Consider the following 22,168-nt stretch of genomic DNA (forward strand, 5'->3'; position numbering starts at 1 on the left):
CCTGACTCCTAGCCCCTAGTTCCTTCCAGGGCTTCAGGCTTCCTCAAAAGGACAGGAACCAGGATTCCCAAAGGAAAACTTTTCCCGAAGGAAATTAACTCAACCTCCTGCTTTGGCTCTGGGGTTTGGATGTCCCCAGGGGAGGGAAAAGCTAGGGAAGCCTCCTTACCTCCCAGGTAGGTGCTGAGGTGAGCGAGTGTCAGGACCCAGAGGGTAGCATGTGCCGTGGCACCAGCCCCATCTCAAGCTCCACGCCTCCTGCACAGCCCGCTCTCAGTGGAGGAAGCATGGTCACAGGGGAGGCACAGGGGCTTCCATCTCCACATCTGAGTTTCCAAGACTGGTAAGTCCAGGGGCCCCGGGAAGAGGGGGGCTGGGAGGGACCAGGGGTCTCTGGCACCCCTCCCCCCTCTAGCAGATGAGGAAACTGACTCAGCAGCAGTGAGTGCCTCCTCAGGGGGATGGAGCAGGTTTATGCAGAATGAGGGTGGATGGGGCAGAATCCCAGCCTGGAGGATGTTGCTACCACACTTGTCACAAGCAGTGTGGGGCTGTGGACAGACAGCCGGCCTGGGGACAGGGCACCTGGTCCTGACTCTGACTCTGCCACACACAGGGTGACTCTGGACACATTCTGCCCCTCCCCGGGGTCCAGCTGCTCCTCCCCTATGACGAGAGGGTTGAACTAAGCAGAGGACCTTTACACTCTCCTTTGAGCTCCACAGTGAGGGGACTGGACCAGCCTTGGAACTGTGACAAATGACGCTAAACCCCCAGCAGGGGGATGGAGCAGCTGCCCTCAAGAACCATGAGGCTTGGACAGTGAGCCCCTCAGGTGAGCCCACCCTGGGCAGTTCTTTTACTAAAGCAGAGAGGCACCTTCATCTTCCCGGGAAGTGAGGTCCCAGGGTTGTTTTCAATTTGATTTAGGAAAATAGAAGAATGTGAAAATCCTGTACCTAGACTTACAGGGGTAAATGTGCACTTGCTTTTCTCAATGAAAAAAAATTAATCACTAGTCAATCTAAGAAAGAAACCAAAAACTTTATTCAAGCCAACCTGTCAACTATAACCCAGGTCCTAGTTTTTCAGTAAACTGAGAACTGTTCTGAAGACATAAGGCAGGAGATTAGTATGTATGTGATTTGGGGAAGGGGAACATGCAAACAAGCACACGGCTTGGAAGAGGCTTACTGCTCTTCCCAAGGAAAAATACTTTAGCTAAAGGCTTTCATGCTTTTCTAAGTATGAGAAGATGCAAGAACAGAGTTCATAAAAATTTCTCCTAAAAAACTATCACTATCTGAGGGCAGGTTCTCCCAGTTTTCCCAGAGCACAAAATGCCTCATCCTGAGTTTCCCCCCTGAATTCCTTCCAGGATCAACTATAGGTCGGTGACCACAGTGGCTAATGACTTGATTCTTGTACAGCTGGTGATGGGCGACATTCTTTACTGCACAATTCCCTTCCTTTTGATCTTAATTTCAAACAAGGTTTGGGAGGCTTTTTTGGCCAATTTGTCCCAGGGTTCTAGGAATGCTCATTCCAAAATCAACCCAGGATTTTGTTGTTAGGCCACTGAATGCGCTGTTACTCACCCACTCCTGGTAACAGTAGCCAAATCCTCTGGACCACCTGCCTTACTAGTGTGTCAGCTCCAGGAAACGGCTCCCTCTTGTTGCCTCTTTCCTTTCTGTATCCAGAGTCACACTATTACAATCATGGATCTTATAGAACTTTACATCAGATCAGTCATTTCAAGTCACTTGGTCATCATGATTGTTTATTATAGGCTCAATCACTCATTTGTTAATGCAAGAAACAAGAGTCTTGTAAAATAGGCAGAATAAGTAACACAGCTAGTGACAATAAGGTCCTAAATAAGTAAGTAGTAGTACCTTCTAAGGAGTTACATGCATGCACCAGAGAAACTCAACTTTATGTTTGAGTAGGTATTTCTGCCCTTGAGTAGGGCTGGTTAACACATAATACAGATGCACAAGCATACTAGAATGGAGGGAAGAGGCCGAAAAAGACAGAGAAAATTTTTATTTTTAAATTTTTCTTATCTTGCTTTAAAATACAATTTCCTTCTTAGGATTTCGCCGTGATGTGGACGGCCTCCTGGGAGCCCTCCCCCTCCACCCCACCTGCCTCTGGGTGAAGATCACACGCTTCATCCCAGTACAGGAGTGAGGGGCAGCAGAGGCGGGTCTTTAGCCTCCCCTCCCCAACAGCTCTGCTTTCCTGGCTCCTCTGGCCCTGGTGACTCTAGGAGGCTAAGCTCGAGGCTTTGTCATTGAGGACAGGAGATTGAGGGGCCTTCACAGCCACCGGTTACTGTAAAGGGCTGTGGTCTCAATGCAGGGAAGCACATGGTCACACACACATGTATACACACATACCTGCACTGAGCATACACACAGGCACACACCTTTCTGGAGAGGCATCCAAGTGCTGTCATGGCCCCTTTAAGTGTTAGATGAAAAGATGCTGGCACTGGGGTGGAGCCCAACCTCTTGTGTCACAGGCTGGGCCACACCCCCAGGCTCTGGTCCAGTTGTGGATGGGAGTCAGTGGGAGGGGCTCCCAGAGACCTAGCTTTGGTGAGGGTGGGAACTGGCTAGGACCTTCGGAGCTCTAGACAAGTTGGGCGCAATTAGACTATGTGGATTTGGTTCTGGAGTTTTTTGTCTTTGTCTTTTTCTTTCACTTTTATGAGGTTGAAAAGCTACATTATGAATGTGGAAGAAGGGACAATGCTATTCTCAATGACTGACAGCAGAGGCTGATGGGAACCAAAAGCTCTGGGAATAAAAAAAAAATTATATGCATTTTATAGATCACATTATGCTGGAGTCCCAGAGAACCAGGAAGCAGCAGCAGAAAGCAACCAGCACACAGAAACACACATGTGGCCTTCCCTGGTGGCACAGTGGATAGAGAACACCTGTCACGCAGGGCACACCCCTGGTCTGGGAAGATCCCACATGCAGCAGAGTGACTAAACCCGTGTGTCAGAACTACTGAAACCTGTGTGCACTAGAGTCAGTGCTCTGCAACTAGAGAAAGCCCACTCACAACAGCGAAGTCTCAGCATAGCAAAATCTTAATCAATAAATAATTTTTTAAAAAATTCTTTATAAAAAAAAAAAGAAGAACTGTGTGTCACTGCACACTCAAGCAATGCAGTTCTTTTGACCATGGGAACAGCAACTCCCTCCCCTCTCCAAACAACCTGCCCAAGAAAATTTGAAAAGAAGCTTCCCCTTTAAGAACAGAGTCACCCAGTAATTTTTGCCCTCCCAATCAGAAAAAAGACAAGAACAGCAAAAAAAAAAAAAAAAAAAAAAAAGCAGGCTAACATCACTTTAAGGCTGGTGGGCCCATGCTCTTCTCCCTGCAGAGGCAGGACTGCAGTTTTGATCACTGAGGCAGGAGGGCCACATCGCTGCCCCTCACCAACACAACCCTAGGGTTCTTCACCAGCTCCTTTTGTGATTCCCCAGAGCATAGCTGGGATGGAAGGTATTGACCCCTGGCTTCCTCTAAGATGCCCTCTAGGGAGTGGGTGTTTAGTGAGCCTGCAAAAATTCTGGAGCCATTCTCAGGTGGGGCTGAGCACCAGGAGGGGCCCAGGGTCTGTGCTTTAAATTTGCCAACTGGGAATTACCGATCTCCAGAGACTTTTTTTTTTTTTTAATTTAAAGGGGAGGCACATTGCACACCACCCTCCAACGCTCCACCAGGAGAGAGTGTCCAGTTGCTTACCACCTGCCTCCACTCTCCAAAAAAACACACAGACAATTACCAACTAAGGCACCCCCAGGTGGACAGACATCCTTTGGCAATGGGGCCCCTCTGGAGGCCCAGGGTGTGACCACTGCACAGAGGGCTGTGTGCTGTGGAGTCAGCACCTTAGGAGGTGGGAGGGGGCGGTGGGCAGAGGAGGAAGGAGTCTCAAGTCCTGATGGATCAGAAGAAGGAAGATGGGAAGAGGTGGTCAGGACACAGAAGGTGAGAAAACAAAGAGAGTCAGAATGGGGGTAAAGGCAGAAAATGTAGAAAAGATGAGCGAAGCAAGAGAAAGAGGCAAAAGAGAATGGGGGCTATCACATAAGACAGGAAGGAGACAGAGCAGATGGAGGGAAGGAAACAGAAAAGAGAGTGAGATTAATGGGGAAGGATGTGAGGAGGGAGAGAGAGCCAGGAAGAGGGTATCAGAGGATATCAGAGCTCAGTAGAGATCTCCTGTGAGCAGAGAGGATCAGGAGTCTGTGGGTTGACCCCCAGTCCCTACAGAAACCTGGTGGGCCCAGTACCCCAGGTCGGCCATGTAAGTCAGCAGGTTGGCGGCTGTCAGGACGGCCACAGCCAGGCGCTGCTCCCAGGCGCACATGCCGTTGGTAGTTCTATCAATGCAGTTCACATCGCTGGACTGCTGGGGCTGCCCGCCATACTTCTCATCAAACTGGTAGAGCAGCCAGAGGACCAGAGCAGTGAAGTGGAGGAGGATAGACAGCAAGTTCAGTCCCAGATGAAAAACGGGGAAGGAGATGGGCAGCCTGTTCTCCCATTCTTCCCGGTCCATCAGCATGGCCAGAACTGCCAGGATGAAGCAGATGGAATACACGGCCACGCACCACTCCAGGGCTGGCTGGTCTATGTACAGGGAGGTGTTGCTGAGGAAGGCAAAGATCACACAGGCCACAAAGGTCTCCAGCACCTTCAGCAGGCCTGGCATGGTGTGCACGAAGCAGGGGATCTCCTTGAGCTTGTAGCATTCCCATACGCAGGCCACTTCCATGACATAAACCACACATGCGATGCAGGAGAACACAGTGGCAGCAATGGCCCGGTTTCGGGTGGCATCATAAGGCAAGAACTTGATGTAGGTGATGGGGTAGAAGATGGAGGCTGAGAGGCAGATAAGGGCAGCATAGCAGGCATAGGTGATGGAGAAGTTGTACCAGCAGAAAGGAAAGTCGGTCGGGAACCTATATAATTCCAGTATGACGATGATGAGCGTACCGATGATACAGAAGCACCAGCTGAACATGATCCAGCTACTTATGTCCCCCCATCGAATCCCCATGTGGAGCACTAGGAAGAAAGCCGAGATGATGCAGACCAGCTGTGGCACGCGGAGGCAGCTGAACACAATGTACAAGCCACACTTTTCTGGGGATGTCCTACCGGTGGACATGATGTTGTGATGGTCAGGCAAGTCCCGTCGCCAATATGGCAGTGGTCTTCACTGAGGACCCACCAGCCAACGTACACTCTGGAGGCGGATTAAATCAGATGCCTTGAAAAGTCTCGGGGCCTGTGACTGCTGAGGCTCAGGATCTGTGGAGTTAGAACCAATAACTCAGTCACTTGGGCAACAGCTCCAGAATTATATTCCCCACCCATCACCCTTGACCTTGTAAGAAGACTGCTGCTGCTGCTGCTAAGTCGCTTCAGTTGTGTCTGACTCTGTCAAGACTATCCCATTCCAAACCTCACAGCCCAGTTGGTTTTGCCTCAAGCCATAAAGACTTTTTATCTCTTTGGCTGTGCGCCACTATTTTTGGAGATACCGTGGAATGTGGCCCTTATCCGCAATCCCAACATTTTAAGGCTCCAAAAAGAAAAGAAGAACTTTTATAAATTCCTTTGGCTAGAGAATCTTCCTGAACAGACATGAGAAAATTTATCAGGTCAGTTCAATTCAGTCGCTCAGTTGTGTCCAACTCTTTGCGACCCCATGGACTGCAGCAAGCCAGGGCTCCCTGTCCATCACCAACTCCTGGAGCTTGCTTAAACTTATGGCCATCAAGTCTGTGATGCCATCCAACCATCTCATCCTCTATCATCCCCTTCTCCTCCCACCTTCAATCCTTCCCAGCATCAGGGTCTTTTCAAATGAGTCACTTCTTCTCATCAGGTGGCCAAAGTACTGGAGTTTCAGCTTCAGCATCAGTCCTTCCAATGAATATTCAGGACTGACTTCCTTTAAGACTGACTGGTTTGATCTCCTTGCAGTCCAAAGGACTCTCAAGAGTCTTCTCCAACACCACAGTTCAAAAGCATCAATTCTTTGGCGCTCAGCTTTGTTTATAGTCCAACTATCACATCCGTACATGACTACTGGAAAAACCATAGCTTTGACCATGAGGACCTTTGTCAGCAAAGTAATGACTCTGCTTTTTAATGCTCTGTCTAGGTTTGCCATAGCTTTTCTTCCAAGGAGCAAGCAGCTTTTAATTTCATGGGTGCAGTCAACATCGGCAGTGATTTTGGAGCCCAAGAAAATAAAGTCTGTCACTGTTTCCTTTGTTTCCCCATCTATTTTCCATGAAGTGAGGAGACCAGATACCATGATCTTAGTTTTCTGAATGTTGAGTTTTAAGCCAATTTTTTCACTCCTGTTTTACATTCATCAAGAGGCACTTCAGTTCCTCTTCACTCTCTGCCATAAGGGTGGTGTCATCTGCATATCTGAGTTTATTGATATTTCTCCTGGCAATCTTGATTCCAGCTAGTGCTTCATCCAGCCCAGCATTTCACATGACGTGCTCAGCATATAAGTTAAATAATATACAGCCTTGATGTACTCCTTTCTCAATTTGGAACCAGTCATTGTTCCATGTCCGGTTCTAACTGTTCCTTCTTGACCTTCATACAGATTTCTCAGGAGGCAGGTCAAGTGGTCTGGTATTCCCATCTCTTTCAGAATTTTCCAGTTTTTTGTGATCCACACAGTCAAAGGCTTTGGCATAGTCAATAAAGCAGATGTTTTTCTGGAACTCTCTTGCTTTTTTGATGATCCAACGGATGTTGGCAATTTGAAACCACCAGAGTGGTTACTCTGCCTTTTCTAAATCTAGCTTGAACATCTGGAAGTTCTCAGTTTACATACTGTTGAAGTCTGGCTTGGAGAATTTTGAGCATTACTTTGCTAGCGTGTGAGATGTGTGCAATTGTATGGTAGTTTAAACATCCTTCAGCATTTCCTTTCTTTGGGATTGGAATGAAAACTGACCTTTTCCAGTCCTGTGGCCACAGTTTTCCAAATTTGCTGGCATATTGAGTGCTGTACTTTTAGGACTGCATCACCTTTTAGGACTTGAAATAGCTCAGTTGAAATTCTATCACCTCCACTTGCTTTGTTTGTAGTGATGCTTCCTAAGGCCCACTTGACTATGGACTCCAGGATGTCTGGCTCTAGGTGAGTGATCACACCATCATGGTTATCTGGGTCATTAAGTTATTTTATCATATAGTTCTGTGTATTCTTGCCACCTCTTCTTAATACCTTGTTTTTGTTAAGTCCATACCGTTTCTGTCTTTTATTGTGCCCATATTTGCATGAAAAATTCCCTTGGTATCTCTAATATTCTTGAAGAGATCTCTAGTCTTTCCCATTCTATTGTTTTCCTCTGTTTCTTTGCACTGATCACTGAGGAAGGCTTTCTTATCTCTCCTTGCTATTCTTTGGAATTCTGCATTCAGATGGGTATAGCTTTCATTTTCTCCTTTGCCTTTAGCTTCTCTTTTTTTCTCAGCTATTTGTAAGGCTTCTTCAGACAATCATTTTGTCTTTTTGCATGTCTTTTTCTTGGGATGGTCTTGATCACTACCTCCTGTACAATGTCATGAACTTCCGTCCATAGTTCATCAGGCACTCTATCAAACCCAACCCCTTGAATCTATTTGTCACTTCCTCTGTATCATCGTAAAGGATTTGATTTAGGTCATACCTGAATGGTCTAGTGGTTTTCCCTACTTTCTTCAATTTAAGTCTGAATTTGGCAATAAGGAAATTCATAATCTGAACCACAATTAGCTCCCAGTCTTATTTTTGCTAACTGTGTATAGGCCTTCTCCATCTTTGGCTGCAAAGAATATAATCCATATGATTTCTGTATTGACCATCTGGTGATGTCCATGTGTAGAGTCATCTCTTGTGTTGTTGGAAGAGTAGAGTGTTTGGTATGACCTGTATGTTCTCTTGGCAAAAGTCTGTTAGCCTTTGCCCTGCTTTATTGTGTGCTCCAAGGCCAAACTTGCTTGTTACTCCAGGTATCTCTTGACTTCCTACTTTTGTATTCCAGTCCCCTATGATGAAAATGACATCTTTTTTTTGGTGTTAGCTCTAGAAGGTCGTGTAGGTCATCATAGAACCGTTCAACTTCAGCTTCTTTGGCATTAGTGGTTGGGGCATAGACTTGGATCCCAGTGATATTGAATGGTTTGCCTTGTAAATGAACAGAGATCACTCTGTCATATTTGAGATTGCACCCAAGTATGGCATTTTGGACTCTTGTTGACTATGATGGCTACTTCATTTCTTCTAAGGGATTCTTGCCCACAGTAGTAAATATAATGGTCATCTGAATTAAATTTGCCCATTCCAGGAGTCAACAACAAGATGGTGGAGTCGAAGGATGTGCACTCATTTTCTCCCTTGAAAACTCCAGGGAGAGTTGGAGTTGGCAACTCATTGCTGAACAACCATCAACAGGAGAATGTTGGATCCAACCAAAAAAGATATCCCATGTCCAAGGACAAAGGAGAAGCCCCAAAAAGATGGTAGGGAAAAATTTAGAGTCTTTATTTATTTCACTTAGTGTGAACGTTCAAAGGTTCAGTGCAAAAACAGTAATATGTTTGTTTATAAGGTGCTTTCAGACCCTTAGAAAAAAGGGTTTGAAAAAAGGGATTGTGGATTGTACTGTGGATGGCTTCTATATTGTTTTCCATTCATATTTTTGTGTGGTTTACTTCTTCTCATGTATGCATGCATGCTAAGTTGCTTCAGCTGTGTCTGAGTCTTCACAACCCTATGGACTGTAGCCCACCAGGATCCTCTGTCCATGGGATTCTCTGGGCAAGAATACTGGAGTAATATATAAATTAAAAATAATAATAATACTGGAGTGTGTTGCCCTCCTCCAGGGGATCTTCCTGACCAAGGATTGAACCCATGTCCTACGTCTCCTGCATTGGCAGATGGGTTCTTTATCACTAGTACCACCTGGGAAGTCCCTTCTCATGTATAATTGATATAAAGTAGGAGTATGATCATCTCCCATGTCCTGGTTTCCCCTCTTAGGCATGGCCCGTCTTCCTCCTGCTCACCCGAGCATCCACCCTTCCATCCATGTCCTCAACCTCATGTACAGCCTTCAGCACATTTCATGGGCTCTGAAATCATATGTAGAAACATGTGTACATACATGCAAATATGGTTTGAGGCAGTATCTATATCTCTTTTTCCATTTTATAGACATGAAACAATATCATGCACACAGCATCTTGCTTTTCCACCACACCCGACAGGTGCAGCTGGTCCTCTCCAGGGGCCTAGTCCTCTCCATCCCCTTTACTTATTTCCTTCCCTCCTCGTTCCTGGGGGCGTTTGGACGACCACCTTTCTTTAGATCAGTGGACCCTTCCCCGTGAGTCTCAGACACTGGGGGACACAGGAGATAACAAGAGGTCCTGGGATCCATGTGACCACCATGCTCTAGGGCAGGAGGTCAGCAAGCTTTTCCGAAAACTTTAAAAAAAAATATGACAAAGAATATACTTTTTATTTTTGGAAATTCATCTTGATTTCCTGGGGTTACTGCAGTGAATTATCACAAGCCTGGTGGCTTAAAACAACAGAGATGTGTTCTCTCACAGTTCCAGAGGTCAGCGTTTTGAAACAAGGTGTCAGCAGGACTGCGGTCTCTCATGCCCCAGGGGAGGTCCCTCTTTGTCTCTTTTAGCTTCTGGAGACCCCTTAGCCATGTTATCCAACTCAGGCTTGTTTGCTCATTCCTCAAGAGGCCAAACACTGAGAGATGAATGTTGGGCTTTGCCTGGGACAAAGTGCTGCACCTCTGCTGTGAACACAATCACCACCCACATCTGTGCATCAGCCCATGATGGGCAGCGGGTTGAAAAATATAATAAACGTTTCCACCATTTTTTGTGGATAATCTCTGTAAAGAGGATTGGCAATTGTCCAGTTTAGTAGGTCTGAGGTTGAAAACAGTGTAAGTCCAATAATAGCCACCGGGCTGTCCTCCTGCAGAGAACTATCTTAGTGGAAATCCAACCCCACCCACCCTCGAGGACACATGGAGGCCAAGCTGAGTGACCTGACGGTCTTAAAAGGAGAGACTACTTCAGACCCCCTTTCTTCCTCATGCTGTGGTGACGCTAAGGCTGTGCCCCGCCCCAACACTAGGACCCCTCCTTCTTCCAGAGACTTGGGGAGCCGGGCACAGACCTCGGGGCAACCTCTACCTGGGCCATCGGGATAAGAACCCCAGAGGTCGGGGTGGAGTCAGTTCCCTAAGAAGCTGGCCCCTCTTCTCCCTCCTTTGCCTGCAAAGACTCCTCTGTAAAGAGTTCAGGCTTTTCACACTTTAGTTTCCCTTTTGTACAATTAATTTAGTGCCCTTGTTGGAAAAAATCCTTATTATGAGTAACAGGAATGCTCAAATGTGGAATATCCTCCCACTTAACCAGATCTCTGACAAATCAGTTCTAACTGCAAAATAGGGGAGTAATTTAGAGACCCACCTGGGACTACTGCTTTTCAGAATCAGAAACATATGTGGATTAACAGACTGCTAGTGACTATATAACATCCAGCTGAAGACTAGCAGGGGGTACTCTTTCTGCCCCTTCTGATGCCTATGTCAGAAGCTTTCTCTATCTCCTTTATACTTCAATAAAACTTTATTACACAAAAGCTCTGAGCGACTCTGGCCCCAGATTGAATTCTTCTCCTCCGGGCCAAGAAGTATTCGCGTGATTCAACAACAACCTTTCATCTTGGGGGCTCGTCCGGGATCCTTCAGGACAAGATGGGCCTGATAACCTATGTGAGCTTACTTCTGCTGACTCCAAATATCCTGAGTCTGCCGTTGGATCCTCAAGACAATGTCTTCCTGTCCTGGGCTCACTCTTATGCTGCATTCCACAATCAGTCTAACTGCTGGGTCTGCGGAGCGCTCCCCTCTTCGTCAGTGGAAGGCTTCCCGTGGTGGACATCCCCACTTCAAGGAAAAGACTTTCTCCAAGTCTGCGAATACCTTTGACAACAATCACATGCGATGCCTCTTCTTCATCTGATGACATCTACCAACCCTAAAATGGACTGGTGCAACACTTTGTACTCTAACTATGGACATAATGTGACTTTTAATTTTGATTATACATTGTCTCGGTTCAATGACTATTTTGCTACATATAAGGTAAATAGGTCTAGATCTAATGGTTTTTTACCTGATGTTTATCAAATATGGCATGAGGTTACATGGCTAACTCCTGAAAAAGGACGTTTAATATCTACTGCCTCTATATGCTGGGAACAAACAGAGCCGTCCCCAAAAGTTAGCCAACAACTTAATTACAATGATTGGAAACAAGTGGGATATTTATCTCAGGAAACATGCAATGTAATCATTCCCATGTTTTCCAATCCCAGTTCAGGTTCTCCCTTTGTCTGGCCAGGCACGAATTGGGACTGGATATCTCAGTCGTGCTGGCTTGCTCCAAACGAGACTTATTGGATATGTGGCTCTTACCTATGGGCATGGCTTCCCCCTGGTTGGATAGGGAGATGCACCCTGGGTCTAGCCTTTACTCATGGCTTTATATTTTCAGAGCTTCCAGAAAAGCCTGCTAATTTACCCCACCTTAAAACTCAGTGGGCAAGGTCTGTATTTTATTGGTATGATTATTTGGCTGCAGCGTTTGTTCCCTCTTTGGGAACTACAGATGTTATGTTATGAGTGGATGCTTTGACTAATTTTACTCAACAGGCATTACAAGATTCTCAAAAGGCTATTTCAGCTCTTAATGCTGAACAAGCACAAATTAGAAAGGTGGTTTTACAAAACAGATTGGCTCTAGATATTCTGACAGCTGCACAAGGAGGAACTTGTGCCATTATTCATACCCAATGCTGTACATATATACCTGATATGAGCACGAATGTTACTCATTTTACTAACCACACGAACAAGATGATTAGGGCCATGGATACTCCTGAAGCCTCAATTGCTTCACTTTGGGAAACGTTAACTAGTTCCCCATGGTGGACAACTATCTTAATTACAAGAATTCTGGTTGTTTTGTTCTTGCTGTTTGCTCCCTGCATCTGTAATTGTATAACTGGATTTGTTTCTAGCCGCATGAAAGCTTTTAAGTTTCAAATGGTTGCTCAAACTCCTGCTACTGCTGTAGCTTCCTCCAACTACTATTTGGGGCCCCTGGATCAGATATCCTCAATATGAGGATTAGGAGAATATGTTGCCTCACCAATTTAGGGACAATGCCCCTTGTCAGCTCGGAAGTAGTTATGGAATGAGAACGATGCCCCTTTTCCCTAGGCAACATAATTCTCCTAAAAGAAAAGGGGGGAATGAGAGGGTAACAGGCAGGAAGGCCAGGGTTCTCCAAATGGAGGAAATAGCCTGCAAGTATCAGACATTTTTATCTCTCTTAAGCGGCAGGAGGAAACAAACTAGCAATATTTTTTTCCTTCTCTATACAAATTTAAAGGGAGGTTTCTCTTAAAGTACTGTGTGGCCATAATGACACCTGGTTTCGCCTGAAGTTAGCTATTCTTGAGCCTAGAGATAACCAATGCCTTTTTCTTATGGAAATGTTCGTCTTAAGCTATGCTAATGTACTATGCCTTTACCCCAAACTCTGTCTCCAAGTTGGTTCCGCCTCTTGGCCCAGAACCTACTTGACAAACCAGTATGGATATTGTTCTCCTAATCTATGTAAATGAAACTATTTGTATGGTGATCTGTCCTTCTTCAAGATTCAAGTTAATCATTTTATGGCCCAGGATAAACCATTTGGCGCCAAGACTATCCCAAAATGCATCTTATGGGTGAGGGGCCTGGTGCCATTCTGAATTTTAAGGCATTCCTTTCTTTCATTAACAGACTGCTAGTGACTATATAACATCCAGCTGAAGACTAGCAGGCGGGTACTCTTCTGCCCCTTCTGATGCCTATGTCAGAAGCTTTCTATCTCTCCTTTATACTTCAATAAAACTTTATTACACACACACACACACAAAAAGAAACATATGTGAGCCAGGCTGTATTATAATTTAAAAACCTCTTTTTTCTTGGTTATAGGGTTATAGCTCTGGTTTTGCCAATCTGTTAAGATGCGTCCCAGTGAACTTCTAGAAGGGATGGATAAAGACACCCCTCCCCCCCCCCAATGCACTTCACATCACTTGTTACCCTAGAGCAGATTACAAACAAACAAACTAATTCTCTGGGAGAGACTAGTACAGAGTGGCAAGCGAGTCATTTCCCACTCCTGCGGTGTTCAAAGTGAAGGCGTTAGTCTCTGCTTAGTCATGTCCAACTCTTTTGTGACTCCATGGTCTGTAGCCTGCCAGGCTTCCCTGTCCATGGGATTTTCCAGTAAGAATACTGGAGTGGGTTGCCATTCTTTTCTCCAGGGATCTTCCCAATCCGGGGATCAAACTCTCATTTCCTGCATTGCTGGCAGATTCTTTATGTCTGAGTTCTAAAGGGCAAAGATTATGTCCAAATGGGTGGGAATGGGGGGCTTCCGGGGTGCACAACCCTCTACTCACTCAGTCAAGAGCTCAGCTGCTCCTTCAGAAGCCAGTTTCCTTCTCTCAACAGAAACTGAAAACAGGCTGTCCACAATGAAGGGAGTGGACAATGACTTCATTGTCACAGTGGGGAGGGATAGGAAAATTCCAGAAACTAATGAGTTTAGCAGCTGTAAAACTTACCTGTAGATCCTCCCCACCTTCCCAACAGCAGCCTCCTCATCAACTCAAGTGTAGCTAGAGGGGCAGAGGCTAGGGGACCTGACTCCTGCCTGGTTGCACAAAGGCTCTGACTGTCACCAGGCTCTGATTAGTTTGCTGAAAAGCCAATACAGAGAGGTAAGTGTTGGATGAAAGAAAAGTAACTTAATCTTAAGGAAGCCGGCAACTAGGGGAGAAGGTGGGAACCAACGCCCAACGCTGCAAGGTTCAGCTGGGATTTACGCAAGAGAAACAGGAAATGGTTGCAGGATGTGTGCTGGGGGTGTGTCGTGCTTCTAGTTTTGGAGACTTTGCATTAAGCATAAGGCACCTTGGTGGACTGAGAACCTGAGTTTGTGGTCATTACATTGTCCAAATCAGCACATCTGCTCTAGGGGTGAGTGGCCATATATTCCTGGAAAAATAAAAACAAAGAAACAGAACAAAACAGGCAAAGTGAAACTGAACCAGTCCATCAAAACCCAGAGCTGTGTAGTTCACAGATTTTATTGTAAAATAAGCAAGATTACCACACCAGTGCTGGTGACCTGCCTGACCGTCACCATCACCACGAGAACCTCCTCAGGCCTGGGCTCCAGGACCATGGGCTTCTTCCTCCACCTGGGGCAGCTGCTCTCCGCCTGCGTGCCCTCCCTGCTGGTGGCCAGCATGGACACTTGGAGTGAGTGCACAGTCAACTGGTCTGTGATCCTGTGGTGCTTCTGCTTCGGTGGGACCCTCCACTGTCTTCATAGTGGAGTTGTGTGGGCTCCAATCCCACTTTCCCCTGTCCTGCTATTCTCTACCACTATGCCTTCTATTTCACCCTTTGCTGCCTCATTGTTTTCATCATCAACTATGTTCAGTTCTTGCTCCAGGGTCCCACCTGGAACCAGGCCATCTCTGCCACTGCCTTCTCCTTCATCAGTTCTGTGCTTTATGCCACCAAAGTGGCCTGGACCTGTGCCCTGACTGGTGATACATCCTGCTCGGTGCCTGCTGGTCCAGATGTGCTTGGGAGCCTGTTGATCTTCCTGGTCTGTGTCATTCTTGCTCTCACTTATAGCATCCTTGTAAACTGTGACACCCGTTTCCAGTGTACTTCTGCCATGGTAAGACAAATGACCCTGTGCTCCATCTGCTTCTCCCTGGGGACCATGTCCACCCTGTTGCTCAAGGATGACAATGAAACACACATATTTGTGGACCATCTTTTACTATAAACGGAGACCGTGCTCTCCATCCTCCTCTACACCAGCTCTCTGGTCCTCTGGCCATTCTACTACACCTTTGAAATAAAGCTGGGCAGGCAGCCCCTGAGGTCCAGCAGTGTGAGCTGCTGTGATTAAAAAACTCACCTGCTCTGTGCATCTGGGATGAAGGTTGGACTGTGGGCATCTTGACATCCACTAACCTGCTGATTTACTTGGCTGACCTGCTATACTTGGCCTTGGAGTCTTCTGTAGGGACTAAGGATGGGCCCCGGGGCTCCCAATTTCTCTTTTCACCTGCAGTTTCTTCACTGAGCTTGGGATGTTCTCTTCCTGGTTCTTTCTCTCCCTTCTCACATCCTTCCCCATTCATCTCCTTCCCTTTCCATTTCCTTCCCTCCTGCTCTGTCTTCTTGTTTTCTTTGTTGGCCCAAGCCCTGTTTTGCTTCTTTCTTTTTTTCCACTCTCATCTTTTCTACATTTTCTGCTTTTTGCCCCCTTTCTGGTCATCCTTGGTTTTCTCTTCTCCTGTGTCCTGACCACCTCTCCCCATTTTCCTTCTTCTGATCCACCAGGACCTGAGACTCCTTCCTTTTCTGCCCACAGCCCCCTCCCACCTCCTAAGGTGCTGACTCCACAGCACACAGCCCTCTGTGCAGCTGTTCACACCCTGGGCCTCTGGAGGGGCCTCATTGCCAAAGTGTGTTTGTCCCCCTGACAGTGTCTTATTTGGAGATGTGGGGGGAAGGGCTGGGGATAAGGGTGGGTAGCTAGAGATTCTGGAGAAGGCACTGGCACCCCACTCCAGTACTCTTGCCTGGAAAATGCCATGGATGGAGGAGCTTGGAAGGCTGCAGTCCATGGGGTCGCTGAGGGTCGGACACAACTGAGCGACTTCACTTTCACTTTTCACTTTCATGCATTGGAGAAGGAAATGGCAACCCACTCCAGTGTTCTTGCCTGGAGAATCCCAGGGACGGGGGAGCCTGGTGGGCTGCCGTCTATGGGGTTGCACAGAGTCGGACACGACTGAAGTGACTCAGCAGCAGCAGCAGCTAGAGATTCAGGCCCTCATCTCCCATGGGAGAGGAGTGCTCAGTGCACTTGCCTTTTAACTTAAAATCTATGGAGGTCTATAATTTTCACTGTCAGGAGTCTTGAAGCAGAGACCCTGGGTCCCTAGACCCCACCTGGTTCTCTGTTCCACCTAAAACTGGCTCCAGAATCTTTGCAGGCTCACTAAACACCTGCTACCTAGAGGGCTTCTTAGAGGAATCCAGGAACGAATTCTTTCCATCCCAACTACTTTCCGGGAAATAAAAAAAAGGAGAGCTGGTGAAGAACCCCAGGGTCTTGAAGACAGCTGTCTGTAGTGTTGGTGAGAGGCAGAGACGTGGCCGTCCTGCCTCAGTGATGAAAACAGCAGGTCCTGCCTCTGCAGGGAGAAGAGCATGGCCACTGCAGCCTTAAAGCTGATGTCAGCCTGAGATTTTTTCTTTTCTATTTTATTGTCTCAAGGGCAAAAGTTACTGGGTGACTGTATATTTATACATAAAGTTTCTTTTCAAATTTTTACTAGGGGGTGGTGTTGGGTGGGTGGGTATTGCTGATGCCATAGCTGAAGAAACTGCATTGCTTGAGTGTGTACTGCATACCCGTGTGTTTCTGTGTGTCAATTGTTTTCTGATGCTGCTTCCTTCTTCTCTGGGACCCACACATCTTTTGGTCTAAATAAATGTAAATATACATATATTTTTTAATTCTCTGGAATTTCTGGATACCATCAAATCTTGCTGTTCATAGAGAGAAGCCTATCCTTTGTCCCATATCTATAATGTTCTTTTTTAAATCTCAATACAAATATAAAAGAAAAAAATACAAACCAGCCATAGCCTAATTGCCCCAAATTTTCTTAGAACTCAGAAAAACTGAGCAGATTTTTATTCTCACCCAAACCCCATCTTTGGGAGCCCTTCCCAGTGTGTCTCCACTCCCACCTTTCCCCAGAACCTGGGGGCATGGCCCAGCCCCAAATGACTAACTGTTGTGCCCCCAACACTAGACTTTCTGTCCCCTTAGCTCTTAAAGGGCCCCACCCTAGATGACTGTATTTAAAGGTGTTGTTTCTCACCTGTTTGCAGCCACAAAGCCCCAGAGCCCAGCATCTGGGTGCCACCAGGGCCAGAGGGGCCAGGCAAGCAGAGCTGTGGGGGAGGGGAGGGGAAGGCCCCCCCACCCCCCCACCCCACTGCTGCCCCTCGCTCCTGTACTGGGATGAAGCGTGTGATCTTCACCCAGGGGCGGGTGGGGTGGATGGGGAGGGCTCCAGGAGGTAGTCCCCATGGCAGATAAATCTTAAGAAGCAATGAAACAAAATTAATATTTTCAGGCAAGACAAGAAACACTTTAAAAGCTTTCTCTGCCTGTTTTGACCTCCCGCCTCCCCTCTAGTGTGCAGTGTGCATCTGTGGTATGTGTTAACCAGCCCTCCTAAGGGCAGAAATACCTGAACCACCATAAAGATCAATTTTTATTCCTCTAACTTCAGCCTTGTATCTTTATATGATACTGCCTACCTATGACTTTATTAATGTCATTAGCTATATTACTTGTATTCTCCCATTTTACAAGAGCATAGTTTCTGACATTAACAAATGTGTCCCTGAGCCTCTGACAAAAATGATAATAACCAGTTAACTGAAACACTTGACCTCATATACAGTTCTATAACAACCATGATTGTGACGGTGTGACTAGACTGGGGAAGAAGCACCAAGAGGGAGCCACTTCCCAGAGCCTGAGGGACTAGTAAGACAGGTGGTCCGGATGATTTGGCTCCTATTAACAGGACTAGGTGAGTAATTGCCCTTTTACTGGTTTATCAATGAAAACCTTGCCCAGCCTGGGAGTGCGCATTCCTAGCACCCTGGGACAAAATGGTCAAAATTTCTCCCAAATCTTGATTGAAATTAAGACAGAAACAGAGCAGATTGCGTGATAAAGAATGTTGCCCACCACCAGGTTCTACAAGAATCAAGTCACTAGCCACTGCAGCTCACTGACCTAAAATCTGCCCTGAGAGGAAGTCATGGAAAAGGTCAGAATGAGGTACTTTGTGCTCTGGGAACTGGCCCTCAGGAACATAGATATTTTCAGGAGACTTTTTTATGGACCAAGTTTCTTGCATCCTCCCATACTCAGAAAAGCTCTAAAACCACTAACCAAGACATCTGCTCCTCCTGAAGAGCAGTAACCTGTACCGAACTGTGTGCTGGTTGCGTGTCCCCCTTCCCCCAAGTCACATACACACTGTCCTCCCCTCCTTATCTCCTCAGAACAGTCCTCAGAGCTCCCTGAGAGGCTGTCTCCCTAGTCACAATCCTCAGGCTGACCAGAATAAAATTTACATTTCTTTCTTAGGTTGAATATTGACTAATTTTTCATCCACAAAAATAAATATGCATTGATCTCCCCAAGTCTGCTGCAGGAATCTCATATTCTACTACTTCCCTGATCCAAATTGAATACACACACACAGCCCAGGGACCTCACTTCCCAGGAGGAGGGAAATGCAGCCGCTGCTGCTGCTGCTGCTGCTAAGTCGTTTCAGTCGTGTCCAACTCTGTGTGACCCCATAGATGGCAGCTCACCAGGCTCCCCCGTCCCTGGGATTCTCCAGGCAGGAATACTGGAGTGGGTTGCCATTTCCTTCTCCAATGCATGAAAAGGAAAAGAGAAAGTGAAGTCACTCCCACTTCGTGTCCGACTCCTAGACCCCATGGACTGTAGCCTACCAGGCCCCTCCATCCATGGAATTTTCCAGGTGAGAGTACTGGAGTGGGTTGCTATTGCCTTCTCTGGCTATGCTTTAGTAAAAGAATTGCCAAAGGCCAGCTCACCAGAAAGACTCACTGTCTAAGCCTGTGGTTCATGAGGGCGGCTGCTCCATCCCACCCGTTGGGGAGTTAAAGGTCATTTGTCACAATTCCAAGACAAGGTCCAGTCTCTTCACTTTGGAGCTCAAATGGAAATTTAAAGGTCCTCTGTTTAGCATAGCCCTCCCCTCGGTCCACCCTCTCTGCTTGTTTCTTTGCTCTTGGCTGCTGGGTTTATTGGTCAGTTTATTGATTTATTGGTCACAACCTTCATGATTACACAGACCCTCCTTCCCCACAACCTCTGCTTGGTAATATTCCTCTCCCATGAGTTTTCTCAGTCACCTCCCAGTGGTCCAACTCTCCAGTGATGCTTTTCAAAAATAAACTGCTTCCAGGTGTCCCCACCGTCTGAGGTCCCCCAGACTCCCTTGTTCCTGCACATTCTTCACTTTCTCTTCTTCAGAATCCAGTTCAGCAGCCTGGATGCTCTCATCCTGTTTGAGGAGCTCCTGTTTCCTTTAGGAAACACAGTCTTTTCTGCTGAGAGAACAAAGGGGCTGATCTCAGCAGGGGAAGAAGAAAGGGAAGCCTAGAGTGAGAGCGAGGTAGATCAGGGGCCACAGCTGGGCGACAGTCACATGTGGTTCTGACTCCAAAGCAGACCAGCTGGGGGAGCTGAGAGATGCTCGCACAGGCCTGTCTCCAAAGGCAAAAGAAAGGGAGGTGCCTTGGGTCCAGGAATCTGGGGAGGGGGAGCTGTGGCCCCCAAGCCCACCTGCTGCATGACCAGGGCCTCCCGCAGCCCTTTAGCACAAACAGTTGATGGAAAACAGCCGGGAGCAGGAGCTCCGCCCGTGGCAAAGGTCATGAGGAAGGAGGCTCGGCATACGCCAAGGCGGGATCGAGCCTCAGGAGTCCCCCTGGAAATTCTCGAGCATCTACCCCCAAAACCAGAGTCTGCCTACTTTCTGCTTTGTGCTCTCACCTGCACCTCTGACTTTATGGGGGGCTGTCCCCTACTACCTCTCTGAAAAAAAAAAAAGTTAACTTACAGCTCCAGTTAATAATTCCTGGGTATGATAGTGTTTCAACCTACAAACTCCTTTGGAAGTCCTCTAGCCTGCCTGAATAGGTGTTTCTGGCCACATGTGATTGCTCAGAGCCTCCCAACTGTGAGAGGCATGAGATGTTCTAAACTGTCTAAATACAGATTCCTTTGAGCAGTTAAAAGATTGATTAGAAATTGTATTGGTGAAGGGTTTTTCACTTGTTGGGCCAATGTTTGCTGCTAAGTTTCCATATCCCTTACCTGCTGTGTCCCTGACAGTGTATTGATTAATATAATTGGTGTAAGTAGTAGCTTTAATGTTTGTAACCTTGGACCCTTGAGTTAATTCTTTTTCTTGTTATAGCCCACCACACCTTTGCTCTGTAGGAATGCAACTTTATCTAATGCTTTTGGAGGGTGGCGCCTGACTAATCACCTTTAGAGAAAAATAAGTTTTCTGAAGAAAGGGTCTTAAAATGTTAACAGGCCTCCGGGCCAGAAGATGATGCAAATCACTGAAACTTTTGCATATGATATGTTTGCAGGAAGAAAGCCTGGCTTACTGCATGACTCTACCCCTTCCCCCATGCATAACTTAAGGTATAAAAACTACTTTGGAAAATAAAGTGTGGGCCTTGTTCACCAAAGCTTGGTCTCCCCATGTCGTTCTTTCTCTCACCTTCTGGCTGAATTATTCAGCCTCTTTTCTCCACTGAATTTCCTCACTGAGCTATCCTTATTTAACCACTCTTTATATCCTTAATTAATGTTTAATTAAGCAATTGTTTCCTGATCTTCGCCGATGCCATCCCGGCTTCGAATTCCCTGGATCCACCGGGTCTGGACCCCGTCAGAAAACATCCCCCATTTGCCCGGTGCCCAAGCCTCAGGCCCTTCCCTTGCTTCCTTCCTGGTCTGGGCTCCCTGTCTCCTGGGGCAGCAGCCAGAGGCTTCCTCAGCCGGCCAGAGCCTCCTCCGCACAGGGTAACTCCAGCTGATGCCCCACCAGACTGTGTCCTGAGCCGCATCCAGAACAGAGCCCGGGGCACAGCTGTTCCCATTCTCTGGTGTTTTGTGGAAAATCATGAAGATGACTTCCTCAGTGCAGCTTTGAGTGGAGAGAAGAGGGACCCTTATCTCCTGTGGCCTCAGGCACCTGGCTGTCCACCCTGGTTGGGGGTGGCAGTGCTGGCTGCCAATCCATGCGGCCCTTGTCTGTGCGGCTGGCTCCTGTCTGAAGGTGCCTGTAGGGAGTCATGGGAGCTGAGGAGAAGGCAGTGAGGCTCTAATCAATGCCTATGTAAGGTCTCCACTCTCTCTGGCGTGTTCTGGCTGGCTAGTCAACAGGAACTGGTCTGGCTGAGATGGCAGTGCTGCTGCAGGACCTCTGAGTGGGGCACTGCAATCAGAGCAGGACAGACAGAAGCCAGGAGGTGATCCTTGGACCGGAGAGTAGAGGGAAGGGACTCAGCATTTCCCGAGGTTCTATTACCTGCTGAGCTTTGCAGGCAGACAGACTTTTATTCAAATCCTGACACTGTCAGGGAGTTGCTCTGTGACCTTGAGCAAATGATGTAATATACACTCTGAGCCCCAGTTTCATCATCTTTTAAATGGGGATAATACTAATAATATCCCTTATGATGAAATGATATGGAGGTAGTAAGTCACCCAGTCAGTCTGTTGCTGCTGAGAAAATGTTGACTACTCTATCTTTCTTGGATATAAGGTACAAAGTCAATGCCAATCAGAAATTAATATCCTGAACTCAAGTGCCTGGATTCAAATTCCAGCTTGGCCACTTACTCAGTGTATGATCTTGGCCAGTTAAGCTCTTTGTACCTGTGAAAATGGAGACAGTGAGTACAAAGTTCATGGGCTGCTGGAAGGAACAAATGAATTTAAAGCAGTACCTGATATGCAGTGAGTGCTACACCTCTTATAACTTTTATGGCCATAACTACCCCATTGGCACATGGCAAGTGTTTGTTAAATGAATATAACATAAGCTTACAGCTCAGGCTCCAGGATGAGCCTCCTGACCAGGAGACATTCCATCCTTCTGCCATTTGGGGAAATTTTTGAGAATCGCTGAGTCATATTTTGTCTCATTTAATATTCCTAACAACACTTGGCCTTGTGTGATGGATGTGGCCATGGAGGGGAACCACTGAGAATGTGAACTTCCTGCCATATTTGAGAACAAACTCATTGTGTGAGTCCTGGTGAG

At 46.9% G+C, this 22,168-nt stretch overlaps 1 protein-coding gene across 2 annotated transcripts; it reads right to left on the reverse strand.

Annotated features, from left to right (window-relative positions):
- Positions 1-1,134: 1,134 nt before the first annotated feature.
- Positions 1,135-13,898, reverse strand: LOC102278806 (myeloid-associated differentiation marker-like). Of its 2 annotated transcripts, none has more exons than XM_070358375.1 (2): positions 13,784-13,898; positions 1,135-5,349 (listed from the first exon to the last, which is right to left on the reverse strand). In XM_070358375.1, the coding sequence occupies exon 2, from the start codon at positions 5,204-5,206 to the stop codon at positions 4,268-4,270; it is 939 nt and encodes a 312-aa protein (XP_070214476.1). In that variant the 5' UTR covers positions 5,207-5,349; positions 13,784-13,898; the 3' UTR covers positions 1,135-4,267. The 2 variants fall into 2 exon arrangements, with proteins under 2 accessions (XP_070214476.1, XP_070214477.1); XM_070358376.1 differs by lacking the exon at positions 13,784-13,898 and adding an exon at positions 13,619-13,668.
- Positions 13,899-22,168: the final 8,270 nt, after the last annotated feature.

This window comes from Bos mutus, chromosome 21 (genome assembly GCF_027580195.1).
Source record: "Bos mutus isolate GX-2022 chromosome 21, NWIPB_WYAK_1.1, whole genome shotgun sequence".
Classification (NCBI taxonomy): Eukaryota; Metazoa; Chordata; class Mammalia; order Artiodactyla; family Bovidae; genus Bos; species Bos mutus.